The sequence below is a fragment of the Poecilia reticulata genome, linkage group LG3 (assembly GCF_000633615.1).
Source record: "Poecilia reticulata strain Guanapo linkage group LG3, Guppy_female_1.0+MT, whole genome shotgun sequence".
Taxonomy (NCBI): Eukaryota; Metazoa; Chordata; class Actinopteri; order Cyprinodontiformes; family Poeciliidae; genus Poecilia; species Poecilia reticulata.
Window position 1 is genome coordinate 12,548,734 of NC_024333.1, and position 23,186 is coordinate 12,571,919.

The 23,186-nt window shown below is 40.4% G+C and overlaps 1 protein-coding gene across 2 annotated transcripts in view; it reads right to left on the reverse strand.

The window, feature by feature from the left end:
* Window positions 1-1,035: 1,035 nt before the first annotated feature.
* The window catches only part of rasa3 (RAS p21 protein activator 3), a 43,628-nt gene continuing 21,477 nt past the window's right edge, over window positions 1,036-23,186 (reverse strand). The window contains exons 5-25 of one of the 2 annotated variants that reach the window (XM_008404379.2): window positions 21,914-21,990; window positions 16,824-16,904; window positions 16,661-16,733; window positions 15,324-15,397; window positions 15,138-15,242; window positions 14,027-14,183; window positions 13,777-13,925; window positions 13,339-13,453; window positions 12,891-12,965; window positions 12,673-12,796; window positions 12,034-12,140; window positions 11,745-11,822; window positions 11,539-11,616; window positions 11,064-11,137; window positions 8,683-8,742; window positions 6,770-6,876; window positions 5,942-6,024; window positions 5,640-5,848; window positions 5,444-5,547; window positions 5,165-5,348; window positions 1,036-4,403 (exon numbers count right to left, since the gene is read on the reverse strand). In XM_008404379.2, the coding sequence (XP_008402601.1) occupies window positions 4,328-4,403; window positions 5,165-5,348; window positions 5,444-5,547; window positions 5,640-5,848; window positions 5,942-6,024; window positions 6,770-6,876; window positions 8,683-8,742; window positions 11,064-11,137; window positions 11,539-11,616; window positions 11,745-11,822; window positions 12,034-12,140; window positions 12,673-12,796; window positions 12,891-12,965; window positions 13,339-13,453; window positions 13,777-13,925; window positions 14,027-14,183; window positions 15,138-15,242; window positions 15,324-15,397; window positions 16,661-16,733; window positions 16,824-16,904; window positions 21,914-21,990 (2,190 nt within the window). In that variant the 3' untranslated portion in view covers window positions 1,036-4,327. The remainder of the gene's footprint in view (window positions 4,404-5,164; window positions 5,349-5,443; window positions 5,548-5,639; window positions 5,849-5,941; window positions 6,025-6,769; window positions 6,877-8,682; window positions 8,743-11,063; window positions 11,138-11,538; window positions 11,617-11,744; window positions 11,823-12,033; window positions 12,141-12,672; window positions 12,797-12,890; window positions 12,966-13,338; window positions 13,454-13,776; window positions 13,926-14,026; window positions 14,184-15,137; window positions 15,243-15,323; window positions 15,398-16,660; window positions 16,734-16,823; window positions 16,905-21,913; window positions 21,991-23,186) is intronic. The other variant, XM_008404380.2, reaches the window with a different exon arrangement.

Here is a 23,186-nt window from a genome sequence, read left to right on the forward strand (position 1 = left end):
AGCTAGGGAGCGCTGCTGACACGCTATTGACGCTCTCTGGCTTTTGTTTACTCAATGTGGCTGAACTCAGGCGGAAAATAGCGTTACTAAACACAATACAGGACAGGGGGCCCACAGCCCACAACTCAACCAATACGCAATATTGCATATTTTATAGTATTTTTAAATATTAATGTCCAAGTTAAACAAGGAATGTCCTTGATTTAGGAGTTTTATCTCCTAAATCACTGGGTGTCCATAGTGCGGCTTTTTTTTTTTTTTTGTGGACGAGCTGAGATGTAGAATGGAGCAAATCTGGCTAGCAAGCATAGGTAGTTGATGCGGGTGGATATTTTCTCCCTCTATATCTATATTCACATTTATTAAGAAAAGTTTTGCATTCATCTTAATTCTGGAGCAACTCGAACCACAAACATCGACCTAATTTTTCTCTAAAGTCATCAAAGGTCATCGGGCTGGACTCAAACCTGTGATGGCTGCTTTGAGGATTAAGGTTTCCATACGTGGGTTGTGTGCTCTGCACCACCATAATGCCCAAAAAGTTAGTTTTAAAAATGTTGGGTGCTATGGTGGCACAGTTAATAAAGTGCAACCCGTGTATAGAGACCTTAGACCCGAATACCAATGCTATATTTTTAAACAGCTGGTTGGGTCTCTGTAAAAACATACTACAGATAACACTGGATCTCTCTTGGTCGGTGTTTAGTCAGAAGAATACATTGCAAAGTAAATTGACAATAGGCAATCTAGCTGTCTTAAATTGTCAAGTTTTTACAATTGGTTTTAAACACACATACAAGCCAGAAGGCTGTTATATGCATGTTTTTGTGGACCAAAATGAGACCAAAATAAAACTTTTAGCAACATTTCAGCATCTTTATCTGGGGAAATGGTGATGGTGGCATAACTGTGAAACATAGCTTATCACACCTAGCACTTTGCTTGACTAAAATATCTCTATAACCTTGTTTCCAGTAAAAACTAACAGAGCACATCTCTTGAGGGAAGTTAAGAACAAATGACACATACACCAGATTTACATTAATATTGTATTCATTTAGTTATTCAGGAAAAAAAAAACACATCACATTTGCACCGTTCATTCAGCTGTTGTATGTACACATAATAACACACTTATTTTAATACTTTTAAAATATTTGTACAAAATACACTGTTCTCCCTTTATACCATCTCTCTGCTATTAGAGGCATTTTCCTGCAAAAAGGTCAGCAGACGCAAACTGTTGATTTGTGGTATTATTGCATATCGTCTTTATTGCATAATTCAGTCCCCCCTTTATTTGGGGGCTTTTGGGATGGAGGAGGTGCTTTTACCGTAACTGCCATCGCTGCACCACCTCAGCAGGCTCTTTACTGGAAAAATTATAATAAATATCAGTCTCATACACCTGAGGAGCATTAGCAACTGAAGAGAAAAAAAGAAAAACTGTTCAGAAGTCAAAGCAACACTGTTTTCCTAATAATTCACAAATGATCATTTACTAGGAATTTCTTTCTTTTTCTAGAGGAGAAGAATAAAATATATTTATAAGGGGAGCACTAAAACAGGCCAAAGTGGGGAAACAGTGTCCTTAGCACGATAGTGGGCAGTGGTTGTTTTTAATAAATGACCTGTTACAAAAGGTTTAAATTAATTGTTGATAAAATCCATCATCAAAACACCACAAGAATACACACAAACACACATGCGCACGTGCACGCACACACACTTACTCCAGTCATTCAGTTCAAGGTTTGCGTATGACAACATAGAAAACAAGAAGCTTCCCTAAAATTCACCACAGTCATCAAAGACGAGAAGAATGTTGCTTGAATAAGCGTTCAGCTGCTTTAAAAACAGTTCAGGCTGAGTTAGACGAAAAATACATCTCTAAATAACAGTTTTTTTATTTTTTTTTATTTGATTGCTTTTTAAAAAGTTGATATTAGAAAAAATCATGACTGGCACTGGTTGGGATCCTGTTTTCACGGGAACACCTGTGAGGCTAAATATACTGTACATGAGCTGAGTTTCAGAAAATACAAAATCTGCTTCTTTTGTTTTCAAGAGTCCATCGGGGCTACGGCTACACTTCACATGCACTGGTTTGGCAAGAGTGAGAGCTCAAGTCAGAGTGGCTGCCTTTGGAAAGAGCGAAGGGACAAAAAGAACCAAGCAAGAACAATAAACCCTGTACCTTCAACGGATTCTGAGCTGGCGTCCGGTAAGATTCACAGCGGACAGCTTCTCAGAGGAATGCACAAAAATAAGATAATTCACAACACAAGGAGGGGAAGAGGAGGCAAGTTCTCCAAGAGGACCCATCGAACACAAGGACTGCACCTTTATGGCAACACAAGTCAGCTCCACACAAACCATGTCAAAAAATACGGCTTGTGTTAGATTAAATGGAATAGTAGGAGGGAAAATAAATCTTTGTAATGGCTTTTTCTAACACACTGCATGTAAATGAAATAAGTAAAGTGACTTTAGCTACCTACACAGAGTAAAAAGAAAAATAAAAAAAAGTCCAAGCAGCATGTGCGATTATAGCTTGAATGGAGAATTTTGTTTCTCAGTTTTGTTAATATACAGCAGCTACATTAGTGTGAAAGCGGCATTTCAATAAAAAATAAAAAAATAAAATGAATATATGTTTATCTGCCTTAAAAATTGGGACTCCAGATCCACAGGTGCTTGAAAGCTTCCAGGGTCTGATTTATTTGAATATTCACCGATGTGCCTTCATGTTTTTTACTGTGTGGCATTATATTGAGATCATTTTCTAAATGCCTCTAGTACAGCTGTGTTCGTAGATTAAAAACAACCGCTCTTTTGCCAAATTTGCACCCAGCTTATAATTTTTTTTCCCATTTTTTTATAATTGTATTTTTTAAGAATTTATATGACACTATTTCCAGTATTTCTGTTTCTAATCTCTGTTTGGGCTACTTGAAATATGAGCGCTAATCCTCCCCGACGGGACCAAAATGACCCAAAGAGTCCTCCAGCTGGTAGATAACCACTTTTAGGTTGTTACACAACATAAACTGATTTTGTATGAAAGGTTTTTAAAGCAGGTACAAAATCATCAGAAGATAGATAGATAGGAAGAGTGGCTCCTATTTTCTTCGGAAACAGAAGTCTACAAAACGACTAAAACTGCAAAAGTACGATGTGGTGAAATGACCAGAACCCTACTGATGGTGGCTCTAAACTGGCAACAAGTTGTATTATCACATGAGAGCCAAACTCTCATGTGATGACACGTTATTATCCAACGTGTCACCAATGCAACCAACATTACACCCAACTTTGTTGGAGTTGAGAGTACCTGGGACTTTGTGGAACTGATTTTAGTGGTGGATGCAGTCAAGTCATGTTAGAGCACACAAAGACTCTGTGTAAGCAGCTAATGACACCAGCAGTATTCTCTTCTATCCTCTATACAGGTCACAGATGTACGTGAGAAACTAAACCAGGCTTACCGTGCTGATGATAACAATGAAACAGAAACATACAATTGTGCGTGGAGTGAGAATTTACAGCTAACGTTGAGCTACTTTCAGATTTCCTTGGTCCCAGTGATCCCTTCTTTTGTCCCCTTGACACTTGCAGCCTTACAAGAGTGGAACTGGGACAAAACAGAACAATAACAAAAAAAAGAAAAAAAGAAAGAAAAACCACACACACAAGTGCATAGGGACAAAGTCCTTTCTTCCTTCTTAAGTTTGGTCTGTCGGAGGCGAAATGCAGTAAAACATTTCACCGATCATTAAGAAAAAAATACACTTAGACAAAGTGTGCTGTGAGGCTTGTTCATCCAAGGATCTGGAGGCAATTAAAGTGCGTGTTGGTCACCATGAACAGTGTCCACTGAAAATGCTTAGTTTATTCTCTCGTCGCACCGCAGAAGGGACGTCAGGGCTGATGTAAGCGTGGTGTGAATGGCTCAGCTTTTGCATCCCTTCTTTCTTTGCACTGATCTGATGTTTGTTTCTCCAATTTTTGTGGAATGCGTTCGGAGACGCTGTTGTGTGGTCCAACCGACACAATGCAGCTCTTAAAGTCTGGCATCGGGTTTCCTTAACAACTGAACAAATCAGTAAATCAGGGGATCCCTGTTGCCAAAGCAGCTCATGAGTTACCTCGGAAAAATTATTTGGCTTGGACGCACCTGTCCTTTTTCATCTTATCTCGAAAAAGAAAAAGACAGATTTACGACTCAACAGAACACCCTGGGCTGCTTTAGAGTTGGGCTTTCTTGCAGTAAAGAAAAAAAATTGCTGGTTCTGGGCAGAAGAGAGAAAAATATGCAGGGCTGCTGCTAGATAGAGTAGGTGGTGTTCTCAGACTGCTGGCGAATGTAGCACTGAAAGCTCTTGTCTCCAATCGGATGCTCCCTGAAAGGACAAAAAAAAAGGTGGTGTGAGGTGTCAGAGGTAAAAACATGCACAAAAGTCTGACATTACATAAACAACTGATGTGACTTAATTCTCAGAGGTGAATGTGAACTTTAAGTTAATCTAGATTGTGTTAATGTTTCAGGCAGTTGTGCAATTCTACCACCTGCTGGCCGCCAATGGTAGTTATTCTCTAAAGACCTGGAGACTCGTTTTAATTTTGTGGCACGTGAAGATAAAGAATGTCTTCAACGGGCCGGTTGTGGCAGAAAGCATTGATGAAACTGCCAACTAACTAGCTGTTAAAATATGCATTTGATGAGAACCTCTCGAATTTAGATATTACACATCTTTTCATATGGATGGTTTTGGCCGTATACAGGTAAAACTACAGCAACTTGATTAATAGAATGATATTCTATTCTGTTCTAAGGTTCTAAGGAACCACATGAAAATTTATGGCTGGCCAGATTTGGCCTATGGGCCAAGAGTTTGAAACATGTGACCTACAAGATAGAAAGCCTTCCAGTGTACAATAAAAAGGCTTAGAATAAATAGTTCATTTTCCACAAATTTAGGTGAGTCGCTACCTTCCTGCAGCCACTTGTGAATTTTTATCATTATTATTATTATTATTATTATTCTGCTGGATGGTTTATTTTAAAGATTTTTTACAAAGCTTTACCAGAAGGGGTAGTGAATGTGAAGGGCACTTCACATTTGACTTAACATAGCAAATGTATCGTATCAGAAGCACATACTGGCTGCCTATCTTTGTCTTCTTGAACTTGTCCCGTTTGTACTTGGTGTGCTGCTGCTCCAGCGTCTGCACAGCCGAGATGATCTGCTTCAGGGTTTTGTACGTCTCCTGGGGGTCGTCGATGACAAAGGTGGAATACTCCTCTTGTTCTGGCCCGTCGTACACGGACTTACTTCCACAGGCCTCTGCGTGGGGGGGAGTCGGAAAGAAAACGAGAGATGAAGTGGAAAATACACACATGTAGAGAGCAGTGCGTGAGGCAGAGCCGCAGGTGTCTGACCTTGCATTTTGATCAGTTTGGTCATGTATGTGCCGAAGAGGGAGTAAATCCTCTCAGTCTCTCTGTCTCCATCTACGTCAAGCTGGATGTTTGCAGGTAAGCCGCTGAAATTAGGTGAACACGTGCACACGGTGAGAGGAAGAGATGGAAAATAAATAGAATCTGATTGTCGGCGTGCTCTGAAGGCTCCGCGTACCCGGTGCAGGGCGTACACCCCGGGGCCGTGTCTGCGGACAGCTTGCAGCAGAGCCAGTGGCCATTGAGGTAGGCTGACGGGTGGTAGGTGCTCAGGCGTTTGCGGTTGCACTGGCTGACTTTGGTCAGGATGTCTATCCAGTCTCGGGCCTCCACACAGTTGTTGGCTTGGATGTAAAGCGCTCGCTCCGGCTGAATGACCTGGAACATCTGGAGGAAGGGGCAGAAGCAGCAAGTGAGCAGAAATATGAAGCGCTTGCAGGGAATACTTTGGAGCATTATCTCGGGAGGAGCGCTCCTCACATTTTTCATCTTGAACGACTCCTCTTCTAGCCTCTCCACGGCCAAGATGTTCTCTATAGGAATGCTGCACAGCGCGCCCTCTCCTGGAGGCAAAAGGTAGCACAATCAGACAGAAGAAGCACAAACTAATCTAAAAAGCCAAGAAAAATGCAAAAAGAAAAAAAAAATGCAAATAATGCTGAGGAGCCAATCAAACAAAGGTATAATCTTATTTCATGGGACAAAAATGCAGCTATCAGATATTTTAATGAAATCATATTTTGGGGATTATGACCCCAAAACACATTATTTTCCAAAATGTCTGCAAGTTGGCTTTTCAGTATCTTTAGTTTGTAGAATATTGTCTGCAACCTATCTGCAACATGTGCTAAAAATACAACTCTAAATAAAGAATTTCAGATTAGCTTCAGTCAGTAGTCAGGGTGGCTGCACAAACTAGCTGCCTGCCGAATAACTTAAATCTGCACCACATGTGGTGCGGGATGAGTGTGCATGCTCTGCACATTCCCACCCCCTCTTCTGCTGAGCCAAACGGAAACGCCCACCAAGACGTAAACCAGGGGTGTCAAACTCCAGTCCTGAAGGGCCGCTGTCCTGCAGTTTTTAGATGTGCCACAGGTACAAAACACCTGAATCAAATGGCTTAATTACCTCCTCAGTTCTCCAGAGCCTTGCTAATGACCTAATTATTCTATTCAGGTGTGGTGCAGCAGAGGCACTTCTAAAAGTTGCAGGACACCGGCCCTCGAGGACTGGAGTTTGACACCCCTGACGTAAACTGACAAGAAAAACGGCGTAAGATCTTTCCGGGGAACTCGCTGAGCCCACCTTTTGTTTTGTGATAGGTGAACTCGTGGTTGGTGAGTCGGAACCATCTTTTCTTGAAGTTCTTTATCCCAAACCGGTTTCTGCCCTGAGCTCTCTTTATCATAAATCTGCAAAAAAATAAGAGCGGAACAAAAAACACAAAAATTAAGCTCAAGTGTTAAACGGAGCAGTTTCTTAAGCAAAATGCACGTAAAGGTTTCGTCTGCAGGGCATATATATTGCTTCATCTATATGTGGGAAAAAACCTCTGAAGAAGAGATTTGACATAAACCTTTTGCAAGAACTTTTGATCTGATTTGAGAGATTTCCGTATTCGGAGTTTCCCATTCTTTACATATGCTAAAATAGTCACAGCTGAAGCAGAAGACTTCAATTTTACAAACCAGTCAATAAGTCAGACAAAGCAGACAGGTCAGCTGAATAAAATCTATCAGTGGTTTTCCATATTTTACTCCCAAAATCAATAAAGTTGCATAAATTATACATCTTCCTAATTGGTGTACAGATGCCTTCTGTTTCATTTCCTTACTATTTAAGTAAAAATGGACTTAGCAATATTTTTTAAGACATGTACTAATCACTCAGCCATTGGTCAAAACTGGTCATTTACCCCTTTATTGTCTCTAACTAGGGACAAATATATAAAATATATTATTTCTTGTTCATAGAACAAAGAAATGTCCTGTTTCTTTGGTCTGTTAATGCTAAAAAAATGTTTTTCTTTAATTTACTTTGTTTAGCTTGTAGTAAGAATCCAACAAGTAAAAACAGCATAATCTTATGTGTAGACGGAAACAATCTTATAATTTATTTCAAACTCCTACCTCTTTTAAGGAAACCTGCAGCACATTGCTTTCATAGTTTCTAACATTTAGTGCTTAAATTCAGCTAAGAGGTAATCCTGCCAAAAGAAAATCAGACTTTAAAGAAAACCTGAAAGTGGTATGAGCCACAAAATCCTCGATGGGAGTCATTTTTCTCCTTTTTCTGAAACCCATCGTGTCATGCAGCACTTTATATCCGAAAAACTTTGATAAAACAACTGAAAGCCCAAAAGATAAAAGCTCTCAAATAGCAAATCACATAAAACAAAATAATAAACTGCTGTCTTATTCATTTTGTGACATTTATGAATCCGTGCTTCACAGTTTGCACCTTTTTTTAAATCAATAATTACATGCACACTAGTACATTCATGTTCTTCCAGTTTCAAGAAGAAAACACCTGCGTTGGCTTAACCAAAGGTTGAGGGTGCTGGTGGAGCTTTTGATGAATATTCATAAGTGTCTCCAGTTTGGCAGCGTGCTTGTTGTTCTTGGTAAAACATGTAAAACCACTGGGCATGACGGCATAAAGGAGAGTAAAGAGCAGGATGACTTTCTACAGGAATACAAGGAACATAAATCTGCAGGAATCTAAACCCCTAAATTTCTCACTATTTCACAGATCCTGGATCAGATCTGAATCCTCTGTTTTGGGCAGTGACATGGTCCCGCTCTGGATGCAGAGAGCGAGGAGCCGGGGATGTGGGCAGATATGAGATCGTGGAAATGTTTGTGAGTTAACTGAGTCTGGCTGTCGTCGTCACACCAAGCGTGTCGGGAATAATGGGACGGGCCAATCTGCGCCATTAACGCCGCCAAGGTAAGCGGGTCTAAAGGCTGACGCTGTACGTCACACGAGCACAGTGGAGTTACCGAATCACACTCTGGGTGCAGAAAGCGTCACCGCATCAGGAAATGCAACAATACTTACAACAGTTTCCTGTCTACAAAGGGATATAAAGTGTCAACAGTTTGCACATAATGACGGTGGGAGACAAATCATTTTGGGGGAAGTCACAGAGCAAACACGAGAGGCAGGGGTGGGAGGGGGGTCACCAAGGCTAAGCCTTTATATGCAGAAGCTCTTACCTGCCCTTTGGGGCTTTAGGCCCCTTCCCATCAACCCTCTTTATAGTCACTTTTACACTCCTACGGCCGGGAGCAGAAAAACAAGAGGGTGGGGTTGTTGATGAGTCAGGTTCTGACCTTGTTAGTGATTACAGATCAACAGCTACTGGGAGTGTTGATGGAAGAGGATCTGTGCTTTGCCTCACGTTAAGGGTCAGAGCTAAACGTTTCAGAGCTAGACTCTGCCATGGTTCCTGTTTCCACTCATTTTATCTTTTTAATTCAGACATTAGAAGAAAATGACTGAAAGGTAACAGAATCCATAAATTAAGTACATTTATTTAAATTTAAAAAAAGTTCTATTAAATGATTAGTTTGTGTATCTTTTTAAGGAAGCTCTAATTAGCTACATTGCTCAACACCACATGACATGTCATCAATCAATCAATCAATCAAATTTTATTTGTATAGCACATTTCAGCAGCAAGGCATTTCAAAGTGCTTTACATAATTACAATAAAAACAGCATGTGACATTAAATAAACAGTGAGAAAGAGAAAGAAATTTAAAAAAAAAGAAAAAAAAAGATAAAAACATTAAAACCCGCACCCCTTTGGGACTTCAGTTAAACGCCGTTTAACTGGGATTCTAACCCTCAGGGTCTTTAGTCAAAAACACCGTTTGACAAGGACTCCAACCTCTAGGTTTTTAGTTGAAACGCCGTCAACTGGGACTCTAAACGCCGTAGAACTTTAGTTAAACACCGTTTAACTGGGACTCTAACCCTCAGGGACTTTAGTCAAAAACACCGTTTGACAAGGACTCCAACCTCTAGGTTTTTAGTTGAAACTCCGTCAACTGGGACTCTAAACCCCGTAGAACTTTAGTTAAACGTCGTTTAACAGGGACTCTAACCCTCAGGGACTTTAGTCAAAAACACAGTTTGACAAGGACTCCAACCTCTAGGTTTTTAGTTGAAACTCCGTCAACTGGGACTCTAAACCCCGTAGAACTTTAGTTAAACGTCGTTTAACTGGGATTCTAACCCTCTGGGACTTTAGTCAAAAACACAGTTTGACAAGGACTGCAACCTCTAGGTTTTTAGTTGAAACTCCGTCAACTGGGACTCTAAACCCCGTAGAACTTTAGTTAAACGTCGTTTAACTGGGACGTTTTCCGGGGGGCTTTACATCATTAAAATGTAGAAAAGAAATAAAAAGAAATTAAAAACATTAAAGACATAAAAACATGGAAGACATCAAAACCCGCAAGACATCAAAACCCGCACTCTAACCCTAATTTAGCCATAAGCAACTCTAAAACAGATGGGTTTTAAGTTGAGATTTAAAGGCACCCAGTGTTTCAGCTGTTTTACAATTTTCTGGAAGTTTGTTCCAAATCTGAGGTGCATAGAAGCTGAATGCTGCTTCTCCTCATTTGGTTCTGGTTCTGGGGATGCAGAGCAGACCAGAAGCAGAAGATCTGAGGGGTCTAGACGGTTGGTACAACAATAACACATCTGTAAGGTATTGTGGCGCTAAACCGTTCAGTGATTTATAAAATAACATCAGTATTTTAAAGTATATTCTCTGAGCTGCAGGGAGCCAGTGTAGGGACTTTAAAACTGGTGTTATGTGCTCTATCTTCCTGGTTTTAGTCAGAACCCGAGCAGCAGCGTTCTGRATCAGCTGCAGCTGTTTGATTGATTTGTTAGTCAGACCTGTGAAGACGCTGTTGCAGTAATCAATGCGGCTAAAGATAAACGCATGGATGAGTTTATCTAGATCATGCTGAGACACAAGTCCTCTAATGTTCTTCAGGTGATAGAAGGCCGACTTTGTGACTGTCTTAATGTGGCTCTGAAGGTTCAGGTCAGAGTCCATCACTACTCCCAGGTTTCGGGCCTGATCGCTGGTTTTTAGTTGTAATAACTGAAGTTGTGCGTTGATTCGGGTTCGCTCCTCTTTATTATCCAAAGATAATAACTTCTTATTATATTTGTAGGATCCCGCATCTGCGGGATCCTACAGATGCAAAACACCATCAAGTGAAACCAGAAAAAAAAATAAAACTAATGCCGACTAAAGCTTCTGTAAAGCATTCATCCTCTTATATTGTGGCTGAAGTGGAGCATGGGCAGCCATCTTGCCATCTGTTTTCTTTACATTCAGAGAAACACTGAGGTGAACAAACTGCGGCTGACAACTACGGCTTAAGATTTATTTAATTTCACTCGTTAGTGCGGTTAGTCCTTAAATTCATCTCCAACTCTGCTTGCTGTCATGTCTAAAGTTAAGAAACAATTTTGCAACAGCTTCATGGCTCATCTTTACATCTGACCTGTGTATTTATAACGGTTTCATAAAAGTCACATTAAAAACAACGTTAACGGGTCTACTTACCCCTCCTTGAGCATGATCGGTGTTTCAATGCTTTTCTGATCCCATTTGCCAGAAGTGGAGATCAGGTCCAGAAACTGTGAAGGCAAGTGAAGGATGCGTTCGGTCAAATCCCAGATATTCCCAGCGCTCCTTTCATATATTTTATGTCAAACTAGCATTATTTCCAAAGGTAAACTCTTCAGTGTTTTTTTAAGCCAACCTTTAAAGAGTAAATAATGGAAGATCTAGTTCTATGGATGGATAAAATGTTTGGACAATGTGATGAGTAACAAACTCTTTAAATAAGCCTCTTTTCCATTCACACAAATTTATTGCTTTTCCACCAAGAAGCCCTGCTACTCCTTCACATCGTGGACATGTTTTTAAAAACGCAGATCATTTCCCATCTAACCATTTTTCTTCTAACTCATCCCACATAAAAGCCAGTGTCATTGAACAGTCTGCCAAGTGTCTGAGAGAAGAAGCAGACACTCACATTCTTTACAGCATCTGCATATTTCTGCTCATTGAAGTAGTCGTAAAACGCAGCCATGTAGGACTCTTTGAAATTGGCCTTGAAAAGAAAACAACAAAAAAAGTGGGGGATAAAACGGAGACAGGAAGTTAGAAGCTGGTATCTTTGTTTTGAGCTGAATAGCTTAAGAGTGTTAGACAGAACCAGGTTGATGCAGAGCAACTCACAGATTTAGACTTGGCGAGACTTCCAAGAGTCTGTATTGTCTTGGAGATGAGAGTGAGGGTCCTTGAAGTGGCGGGATCCTACAGACGCAAAACACAAAAATGATTATTTATCCTACCCAACTGTGATTCGAAGCATTTCACTTAAATTCTCTCCTCAACCTGGTTCCGCAAACAACAAAGAAATAAAGTCGAATCTTTTGCTTTTCGGCGAGCGCTTTCACCAGCGCTCGCTTCGGATGCACATGCCGGCGCAAACAGAGCGCGTGTTAGCAGTAAATATCCGACTCACTGGGTGATGAGGCCGTAGGTGAAACAAGTTTGGTGAGAGGATGGCCGGCGCAAAGAATCGCAGGAAGATGAAGCTGCTGACGGCCGTGTATCGGACATCTTGGTCAACTGGATAGGAGAGGAGACAACAGCAGGCATGTTTTACACACGTTTCCGTCAGTGTTGAGGGGGAAGAACGTGCTGCGAACTGTGTGATGCTTTGTTTACTGGAAACAGATCGTGCGTGTTTCCAGTGACTACGGAGTGCACTGGCCACACAGAAAAGATTAAATTTTGCAGGTTTTGTTTATAATAAACGAACATGGATTATATCATGCATCTTTGAGAGCTTTCCTAATTTTATGACGTACTTAAGAAGCACAAACGAACTACAGTTGGAGATAGAAACAACGACTGGATTGGCTCATGACGGCCAACAGGGGGCACCAGAGTCTAATGAAATGATTCAATAATTTTCCTGAAAACACCTCAGTGGTTTTGGGACAGAGAGCAAACATAAAAGTACTTCTCGCTACCCACTGCATGTACACTTAGTGTCCTTGTAAGTCTTCCACTTCCTGCTATTTTACTACCCTCCACTTCCCGTTGCTTATTCCCAGTTTTCCTGCATCTCTCAGAAGTCGCTACAAAGTAAGTTCACCTTGAAACCTAGTGGCTGCCGACTCCCTCAGGGAGAAGAAGATGTCGCACATGACAGTGGGACAGCGGACACCGGAGGTGGTGATGACGTTGAAGATGCGGTCCACGTACTGGCGAAGGTTTTCCTGAGGAGGAGGAAAAGTCAGGTCAGAGTGGCCGGATAACACAGCGATGGAAGCGCAGACAGACAGACAGACTGCTTCAAACTAGAGTTCCTACTCTGTTTGTCTCCAAGTTCTCCGACTCCTTGAGCTTGACTGGGTCGATTTCGCAAGATTTGTGTTCTGTGCAAATCTGTGGGAAAGAGCGATAGCATGCTATTAAGACAGATATTCAGACATGTAGACCTAAAAACAGAAAGATGCATTCATATCTTAAACTTCTACCCACTTTTCCACATTACAAACATAAAGGTCAGTGAAATTGCAATGTTCTTCACTGGAGTTTAATTAGTGACATCACAGTAAAGGGGGCTGCATACAAAATGCATTCTGAAAACCATGATTTTCTTTCCATTATGTTCCAGTATTCCACTATTACACGGAATCCAGATTAAAAACATTCACAATTTTATTTGTAAGGTGAAGAAATGTGGAAAGATTTTCAGTTTAAAATATCTTTTAAAATACATTTGAACGGGACAGTAAAATGAAAGGTGTTTTAATACCTCGTCTATGATCGGTTTTAGCGTAACTTGCAGATAGTGCATCCCAGCCAGCTTCATGGTCTCATCGATACACTTCGAAGTCAGCGAGTTTCCCCGGAAAATGGTGTTTGGATCCCTATTCATAAAAAAAGTGGGGTTTTTTTGTTGTTTTTTTACAGAGTACAAATCCAAGGAGAAATAAACCATGTAGTAATTTAATATCCAAGGTAAATCTTATTACGGTGGAACTATTTTTTCAGAAAAAAAAAAAATTTCCCTACAGCTGGACTTCTACTGCCTCTGTAACTAAACGTGTGTTGACATAAAATGAATTGAAAATCCTCAATATACAACCTTGGGATTCTGAATAGATGCAGCGATATTTTTTTTTGCAACCCAATCATAAAGCTAGAGGACGAGTGGTATTGCGTTCCCGCTGTCTGTGTTGAAATCACTCACTGTGTGCGGTTGATTTCTGCATGAGCAATGGCACTGATGAAAGGCACTATTTTGCCGTAATGAAGAAAGAGACGCACGAGCGGGATGGCGGCTTCCTGCTTCTCTCGACACACCTCCCCCAGAATGTGTGCGGTGGACGCCGACACAGGCTGGACAGAGACACATCGCGGAGGTTCAGAAAACAAGACAGCGGGGTTTAAAACGCAGGCGGACAGGGCGGAGTGGGGGCGGGCGGCATCGTTCACGTTACCTCTGCGTTAGCAGATTGCAGCAGCAGATCTCTGAGGGGAGTGTAGTGTTCGGAGGGGAAGACGTGGTCCTCGGTGTAAACGATGTTTAGACGCAGAGAGCCGAGGTCTTCCACTTTCACAGACTTCCCTCCGTTCTCCCTGGGTAGCAGAAAGTACCTAAAGGGCAGAAATTAAAATAAAATCTGAGTCATGACACAAAAACCACACACGCTGATGAGTCAAAATAAATTTGTTCAAAGCACCAGCAGCTTTCTGGAGGTTTTTCCAGTCCATTTACCTGAGGACAGTTTGTACTGCTCTTTCTAGACCATTTACTGTAAATCTGAAGTGTGGGTAAAACCAAAGACTCAAGCCAGTCTCTGTTTTAATAAATCTACATTGGATTTTAGGCTCCATTTTACAAGCTGCCTGCCTCAAAAACAGTCGGCTCTCTATTATTTTGTTGAGCCCTTGTGAGCCCTTTAGTCATGTTTAATGATGACTGGTTAGCATTTGAACAAAGGGGAAATTCATTAGAAATGTTGTCTTTGTTTTCCACTTTCGGCTCACCACACCAGATGGTTTCCTAAGATTTTTGTGGAAAATGTTATCAACCACAGCTAGGACCAAACTGCGGTACATACAGAGTTTTAACAAATGCAGATGGTTTAGACCTACAAAAAATGAGCTAAAATCAAATCGAAATTTCTATATTTTTTCTGATTTTGAACTTGATCTCAAATTATTAACATTAAAAAAATAAATATTTACACTCTTCCTCTTATTAGGAGGAGACAATTAAGCTCCTGAATGTGTTCTTTAGGACAGAAAATCTTTTTAAACAATTCTAGGACAGTTATTGGTGTCAAAAAAAGCCAGGTTGCTAAAATTTTCCATCATACCATTCTTCTAATTTAAAGTCCTTTCAGCAAGATGTCAGATAAAGCGCCAGAGTCACAGAGTTTTCTATGGCTGTAAAAATAATAAAAGAGTAGCAGTAGCTGCTTTTTTATTTTAAATAAAAGCAATTAGACAATGTTAAACACTTTTTTAAATTGAGTCTTAAAACACAGAACTTAATCAATAAATTCATCATATGGACTCAGAGTGATGAAAATTTGTCCATCTCACCAGGCATCGTGCACTCCAGCTTGGCCCAAAACCCGCAGGGGGACTCGCACCCCACCCAGGAACTCGTCCCCAAACTTCAGGTTGCTGGCGTTCCACAGATCCACCCTGAACACAAGCAGTATGCTGTCGCTGGAACTCAAAGTGAAAAGTCCAGTTTTAAGTCCGTTAAGACAGAAAAAGACTCACCTCAGAGCCAGTTTGTCAACATCCTCCTCTTCAACATCAAACTGTCTCTTCGTGTAGCTCAGTGGCCGCGTAACCTACAAACATGCGTCAAATTAAGATCCAAAGATCGACCACTATGCATAAAAGATTCAGGAAGTCTAAACATGTCAGCTAAGACTTTGGTGATGATCCACGCTGATAAAAAAACCCAACATAGTTAAGGGATACAAAGAGTAGAGACGAGTAACGTTTCTGCATCAGTGAGACACAGAAGAGAGGATTTGGTCAGAAAACACCTCGGAGTATCTGTAGGTCTGTTCATGTGGCAATTAGAAAGAAATAAGACGGTCTTGTCGGAAATCAATGGGTCAGATTGTTTGGTTTGTCTGAATCAATCATGCTCTTGTCCAACTGGAGCTGCAGCGCAGAGGCCAGAGGGCGGAGCACAAGAAAAATGTCCGTGTGGCGCTGCAGCAACCGAGGGTCAACAGGGACAGAGCAGAAGTGACTATAACTGTATTTACTGTATTATGCAGAAACGTAAAAATAAATATAACTTTACTTTTTGCATTCATTTATCCATTTTTCAGCGTGACTTTAATTTCAAATCTCATTAACTGAATGTTTTCTACATTAAAGACTTCATAATTTAAAATGTATTTGTATTCTCGTCATAGTTGCTGCAGCAGTCATTCAGAACCACTAATTTCTTTGTATGACCACATCAGCATCCCAGTACTGGAGCACAGTGCAGATGTTCAGGTCCGAAGCACGCAATCAGATGAAGAACACTTTATGTCCATGTGATCACTAATCTCTGTTTTTGCTTTGTGTTAGGTTGCAGAAGAGAAAAATGAAAGATACAGTCTGAAGCACTCTACACCAAAGCAATGCATGGAATGAGCCCAAGATGAGCCAAATATTTATGTGCTGCTCAAGGACTGTGTTGCGGTCAATTTAAATCTCTTAAATCTTAGATATGGTTGTAGAGATACAAAGAAATATAAATGATCCTGTTCACAAAGTTTTAAAGTTAACTAAAATTATTCTAAGGTGTTAAAAAAAAACAAAAAAAAAAAAACGCTGGGCCTGCACCTAATGTGGCATCATACTAATGTGTCCCCAATCAGTCGACTGGGTTGTGTGACCCTTGGAGGGCTGCGGTCGGTTGTCTGGATAGCTTCTACAATGGAAAAGTGGCCCATAGGCTACTGGATCACTGGGCAATATGACAAGTCCAGCATTTTCGTTTTAAATTCTTGTGTTAAAGCAATTAAATTGTTATTTTTACTCAGGATTAGTATACCGGAATCCACCGTAAAAGTACACCTGTAAAGAGCGAATTTATCTTAACCAACCTCAAAGTAGAAAGTTTCCTCAAACTGGGGATTGTTGGTTTTCCTCTTAACCTTGGTCTTCTTGGCCTCTGACCTGAGTTACAGAACAAACGCAAAGAAATATATAAAGCGTTGTCTTCCCAATTCAGACCAGTGATAAATATAAAACCGCAGCCAGGCTCACCTCGAAGGACCGAGTAAGGAAACAGCAGCGTAGGGATCACACTGTCCATTGACGATTGGAAGGCCTTGGCACTCCAACACTCTGTTAAAAATAGATGTTGACGCATCAGCACAATACTGGGCAGGAGTCTCACACTGGCTGCACCAGATCTTAGCGGGTTAAGTGGTTCAAAATTCCTCCTGAAGACGTTTAAGTCAATATTTAATTTCACATTATTACACAGCTAAAAGTATGATGAAACAGTAACGGGCTTTGCAGTTTCCACTGGGAAACAAAGCCGAATCACGCCCTTCTGCAGAGCTTTTTGGTTCCCTGCTTCCCACATGTGATCTCTGTACTACCATCAATCCTCCTGTACAGCAGAAGACAGAATATCGTGCCAGGAAACAAGACGATAACAAAGTCCCTGCTATCTGCGCAAGCGAAGAGATAGATTAGAGCTGTGAGCTTCCAATCTTACACTGTCTGCTCTGAAGACTGGTGTATAATCACTTTATTAATAGATAACACTAGAGCTGTGGTGAGTTCATGTGCTAAAAATGGCTTAACTCAGCTTTATTATGTAAAATAATGATCAAATTGAGTCTGGATAAATCCCACAGGCACTCACAATGGCAATAAAATTCAAAAGTACTTAAAGCGAGACTAGCATCCGCCCGCAGTTACAAAAAAGGGCCTTATCTAGAACTTTGTAGTCCGACCTCCTCGAAGACAATGCTAGACAAGCAAACAGTAACTAACAACGTCACTGTCTGTCTGCTGCAGAGAAGAAAAAAAACTGCTTCCTTTCTCAATTAATACAACAACAAAAAAATCTAAATCCTGGAGGCTTCGAGAGAATATTATATCCCTGCATTAGTCTCACTTCAAGCATGTTTACAGGTCTAGAAAAAAAGTTTTTAGACAGCAGCGCTGAAATTTATTTATTTATTTTTTTTTTATTGAATGCAATGCGGCCTTATTTGTTCAAAAGCCCTAAAAATACCCATCTTTCACTTGTACGCATGTGCCACAGATACTTTTTATGTATGCCTGTCTGGATAGAGGCTGACCTGCTGCACCATGACATCATGCTGTAAGGGGATTAGCGCCCAAACAGGGCACCCCGGAGGACCAATCACTTCCTGTGTGTCACTGTGATGCACCGCGAGTCACACAACACGACGAATTAAACAGCAAATTACAGAGCTTCCCAGAGCTGAACTGACACACATGAGCAGCTTGCACAATCCTCCTGGCACACACACACACACACACACACACACACACACACACACACACACACGCAGACACACACACATACGTCTGTAATAAGGAGGAAGGTGTGTGCCTGGTTTAGCTTGGCTAATGCTGGAGCACTTCCTGTCCAGTAAGCTGGTTTATATAACCCCTGCTTGGCCTACAATACATCCAGCCTCCTCTTTCTGTCATCACGGCCGTGAGCTCTGACAGACCAGACAGCCAAGCAGACTTGTTTGTTATAGTCAACATTACTCATTCTAGGCTAATGTGCTTCTGCACCCACGGTTCCTGTCAGAGGTAATTACTCAAAGAAAAGAAGAAAAAAAAGAGGTGAAGAATTACTTCACAGCTTCCTCGCTACCTTCAACAAACCTGCAATTATAAAGTACACTTGATTATGGGTCAGTGTCGCCATGTCACATTGATGAGAGCAGCAACCTCCAGCACAATGATCTTTCTTGTTTTCATTTATCACTTCTTTTTTTTCCTTATTTAGCAATGAAACACAAGACATAAATGCTGGAGAAAGTTACTATTTTTTTTCGGTGGGGGCGACAGGGCGGAAGCCTGAAGCAAAAACCTCAGTAGGAAGGGGAACTTGGTTGAGTCAGTGACATTTGTGGTTAAGAGTTGGAAAACGAAAATGAAATCTAAAGCCATCTACAGTAAACGAAACTCACAAGACACTAAGACCTAAACTATGACGAGGCAACCAGAGCAATCAGCATCACACTGTAACTCGTCAAGAAAAGAGAAAGACAAGACACGTCGACTAAGAAACACTTTATATACTGGAAAATCTAAATCTTTCTCCACCACCTGGAAGTTCAACTTCAAAATGCAAAAAGGAGAAATAGAATCAAGAGATGTTGAGGCCGAGTTGGCAAATTATTGAAACTGCTTCTAAAGACAAACAGGATGTTCTTTATCTGATCCAAATGTTAAAGTTATTAGTCTGAAGGAAATAAAAATTTGGCTTTTCAGTCATTTTTTGACAGACACTGATGGCGCCGACAAGAAGTCTTCTCTGTGACCGTGGCATGACTGTTGTGCTGCAAAATAAAGTGTAGGTTTTTTTGGGACTTTTGGCACTAGTGTTGAATGAAATTTCTCAGAGTCTGAAACATTGAAAGCACAAAGAGGAAAATAATGCCAGGGGAAAATGTAATTCCTGAAAAAAAAGTACCCCTATTCAAACTCACTGTTTCTTGAGGTATCATTAACAATGACTCTCCAGGTATGTTTTTCTGCTCACTACTCCCCTGATAAGAAAAGTGAAGTTTTTTGCAAAAGTAAGTTTACATATTGCCTGAAAATCAAACATATAGGATAAAAAGTCAAAAACGTATTCTAAACAACTAGATATGATCATTTTTCATAAGTGGAATTCAATGTTTGACATAGTAATGACTAAATTGTATGTTTTGACGGTTTCACAATTAGGAAAACCTGCAACTGAGATACTACTGTTGAAAACTGCAATATATTAACCTAAAATTTTCCAAATTTTTCTCAGCACCTCTTTAGGTCTTTTGTCATCTTACTGATCATACTGAGTAAGTCTGTCCAACTGGATGAACATGCAATATGCTAATGTTACCAAAGCAGTCTGTAGTGATTAGCATATTGCATACTGATATTGCAATGATTACTTCAATTTCATTTGTTGTACAGCTCCAACACTGTGGTATAATATCAAAGCTCAACACATAACTCTTATTTTAAAGCGAGAAACAACCACCACTGCTGCTGCTGCGGTTGTGGTTTCTCAAATCAGTTAATGCTTGATTTGCATGAGTTTGTGCTAACACCCCAAACCCAAAGCAACGACTTTTGCCTTGTTAAAAAAAAAGTTAGTATATTTTAAAATTATGAACACATTTTGAAAGGGAATAGTGCCATCATTTGAAATATTACTATATTTTGTCTAATGTGTTGAGAAAGGCAGCCATGTTGAGAAAATGTTTCTCTCATTAACACTATGAGGTCAAGTGGACAAAATGTTCAGTTTCAAAAGTTCAGACTTCAAAGATTTATTTGCTCATAAAGTTTAAAAACAGGGCATGAATACTTTATAATTATTTTCACTTTGATAGAAAGGGCCAAACAGAGACTATTTATTAAGACAATGAAAAGTCCAGTTGTAAAGCCTCATAAACATTAATGTTGCTCTTTTTAACCCTCTGTCATACGAGTCTTGAATTAAACACCACGGCCGACCATTTCTAAAGCTTTCTGTTCTACGAACAAAGTTTCTTGAAGCACCAAGACAAAATCATAATCACCAGAGTCAAAGTTGGCAGACGTTGGAGATATTCTAAGCGTTGGTAATTTGCATATTCCAAAATAATCCCTTGATGTGGCTTCAAAGAGTCAAGGTATTATTTTTATTAAGAGAAAACTAATCTAAATATGCAAATGTGACGATCAAATGTTGAAGACATCACGTCTGTGGCTAATTCAGTTCCGTTTACTCATCTTCTGAATGAGCCTACATGTGTGAATGATTTCTTTGGTTTGTGGGGCTGAATGCAGGCAGCAGCTCTTTCGCCTCGCTCTCACGTGTCTTTCTAGAGAAATCTGACGAGATGACCTGCTGCTCTTCGCTCTAAGCTCCTTACCAATATGTGATCTGGGAACAGAGCCACACTGGCTCATCATCAAACCTCTTTACTGCTCGTTACGGAAGCACACACTAACCCATCGACGGCTGTGTCATTCATCCCACTCACTCCGACTCCTCTGAAACGTACCAAAAAGCAATTGCACCACAGTGCGTAAGGTGCGATTTCCAACCGATGCATTTAAAAAAAAAAAACGTTGAAGAATTATAATTAAAAGCAGAAAACGACTCATTTCCAGTCATAAGGCCAAGCAGTGCAAAAGCAAAATAAAGCATTCTGTAGCAAAATCACCACAATGCCAAATATTGCAAAGCTTGCTGTTTCAAAGCATGACTATATGCAGCACAGGAAGCATAAATCACTGCTGGGAACCCTACAGTAACACGAGGAGCTGGAAGACCACTCGATGCTCTGCACTAAGCTCTTAGCAACTGACAGAATATTTTATGCTTGTTTTTAAAAGAGACTATTCTTGTTTAGTACACTACACATCGCTGTTGCTTACTGGCTACCAGTAAGCAACAGGGATCAGAATGTGACAACAAACCAGTGATGATAAAGAGGAGAAGTATTTCCCTAACATATGCAGAAAAGTTCCAGTACTGCAGGTCAGTAACTGTGAAATGTGGTAAAAGAAGGAACAACCCAGTAAAAAAAAAAAAGGTTTCCTTTTTTGGCTCTGGTGGCTTTTAGTTGAAAGTAACTTGACAGGAAATACTGAGGGTAGTGAGAGAGGGGGAAGACATCTGGCAAATGTCGCCAGGCTGGGAATCGAACCTGCGACTACCAGCACGAGGACTAAGGCCTCCGTATGTGGACTGTGCTTTTCCCCTGCTCCACCACAGCACCCAAAAAAAAAAGGTTTCTTATATTACGACTTTTGATTCGGGAAATTTTAAGTTAAACATGCATATAACTTTGGAGCTTCATTCCAATCTGCCACCGTCATCATCATCATCATCATCTTGCTTATTCTGTGTGGTTGTAAGACAAGATGTCTTAATGAACTAGTCAGTGCATTGTTGCCCTCAAATTTCCATTATGAGCTATAACAGTCGTAAGAAAAGGGGAAAAACAAAATGTAATGATAAAATGGTTTTACAATGTAGAGAATTGTAGGTCCAATGTAACTGTACAGGACTGTCAAAGAAATTGTGATACCATTTTGTTCATTTATAAAACATGTATTTTAAATTATTGCTAAGCAATAAAACAGAGACTCACCGTGTGGCCAGTTTATGGTTGACCACTCCACTGTCGGTGATAACTTCACTCAGGCGCAGCTCAAGGTGAACTTTTCCCTGTAAGACACACAAACATAATCCAATGTCTAATTTATTTCATGTTGTAAGTCACTTGAGACAGAAATAGACTCTGAATATGCGGATACATCCTCAACCCCTTTTTTGGACCTTTTTGTCACCTTTACCATCAGTACTTTAACAGTTCACAAGACTGGACCTGGAAGCGAACAAAGAAAGGTAGTGTTGACCTTTCCTCTCTCTCGGTCATCCTGAGTCCAGGATCCTCTTCTCTTCAGTTCACCCTAAAAGGATTTAGTTCTGACAGACGGCCATGTTGGATTGGATCATTACCATTTTGATGATCCATTTTCTGTTTTTTTGTAGAGAAAATAAGATTTTTATATAAAATGTCCTGATGTTTTAAGAGTCCATCTACCTGTAGTATTTATTATCAAAAAGGTCAAAATTGGGCTCATTTTACCAAAACACTTAGGTCACGTTAAAGTTCAAGCAGCATTTATCAAATGTCACATGTTTACATTTGTGGTGGTAGGACAGACATGGCTTTTTCATGGCATATTTCCCAAATAAGCTGAGCGTGTAGCAGATGGCGTATCATGTTTTTTAAGTAGAGGTGCCACTCTTCGCTGCTACTCTCCAACATTTTATTTTTGCTGAATTACAGGATAAATTCACAATTAAATGAGATGCATATTTAAAATTTTCAATCTGACAATTTCCTGATTTCAGTTCATTTTTATTCTTTCTACACACCCCTACAAAGCCTGCCGACAATCGTGGTACATCATTCGTACTTATTTTTATCGAATCTAATAACGCCAGAAGGCATTTTCTAATCTACAGACTTGTTTTCGTGCTGTGAGACGTTCAATTAAACACAGTTTTGAGCCGGTCATAAAACACGGCGAAGCACGCTGTCGTGGTGATGAAGAAATCATCTAACACGCCGACAGACAATATTTCTTCTTTCAAGATTTGTGTGTTTCTGTTTGGTTCTTTATTAATCAAAGCTACTCAGCTGTAAACAAGCAGTAATCCCCCCAAACCCCTGACAGTGGAGCAGAATAACTGTGGCTGGTCGTCATGCTGGAGACATTTTCCTTCTGAAGTGATTGGATTAATGACATAATGACAGTGTAGTGGTGCAGCTGTCTAGAAAAGCTCCATTAATTAACAGCATCAGTATGCAAACTCACAGGCGTTGCTGCTTCTGGGACATTCAAACGGAGGAA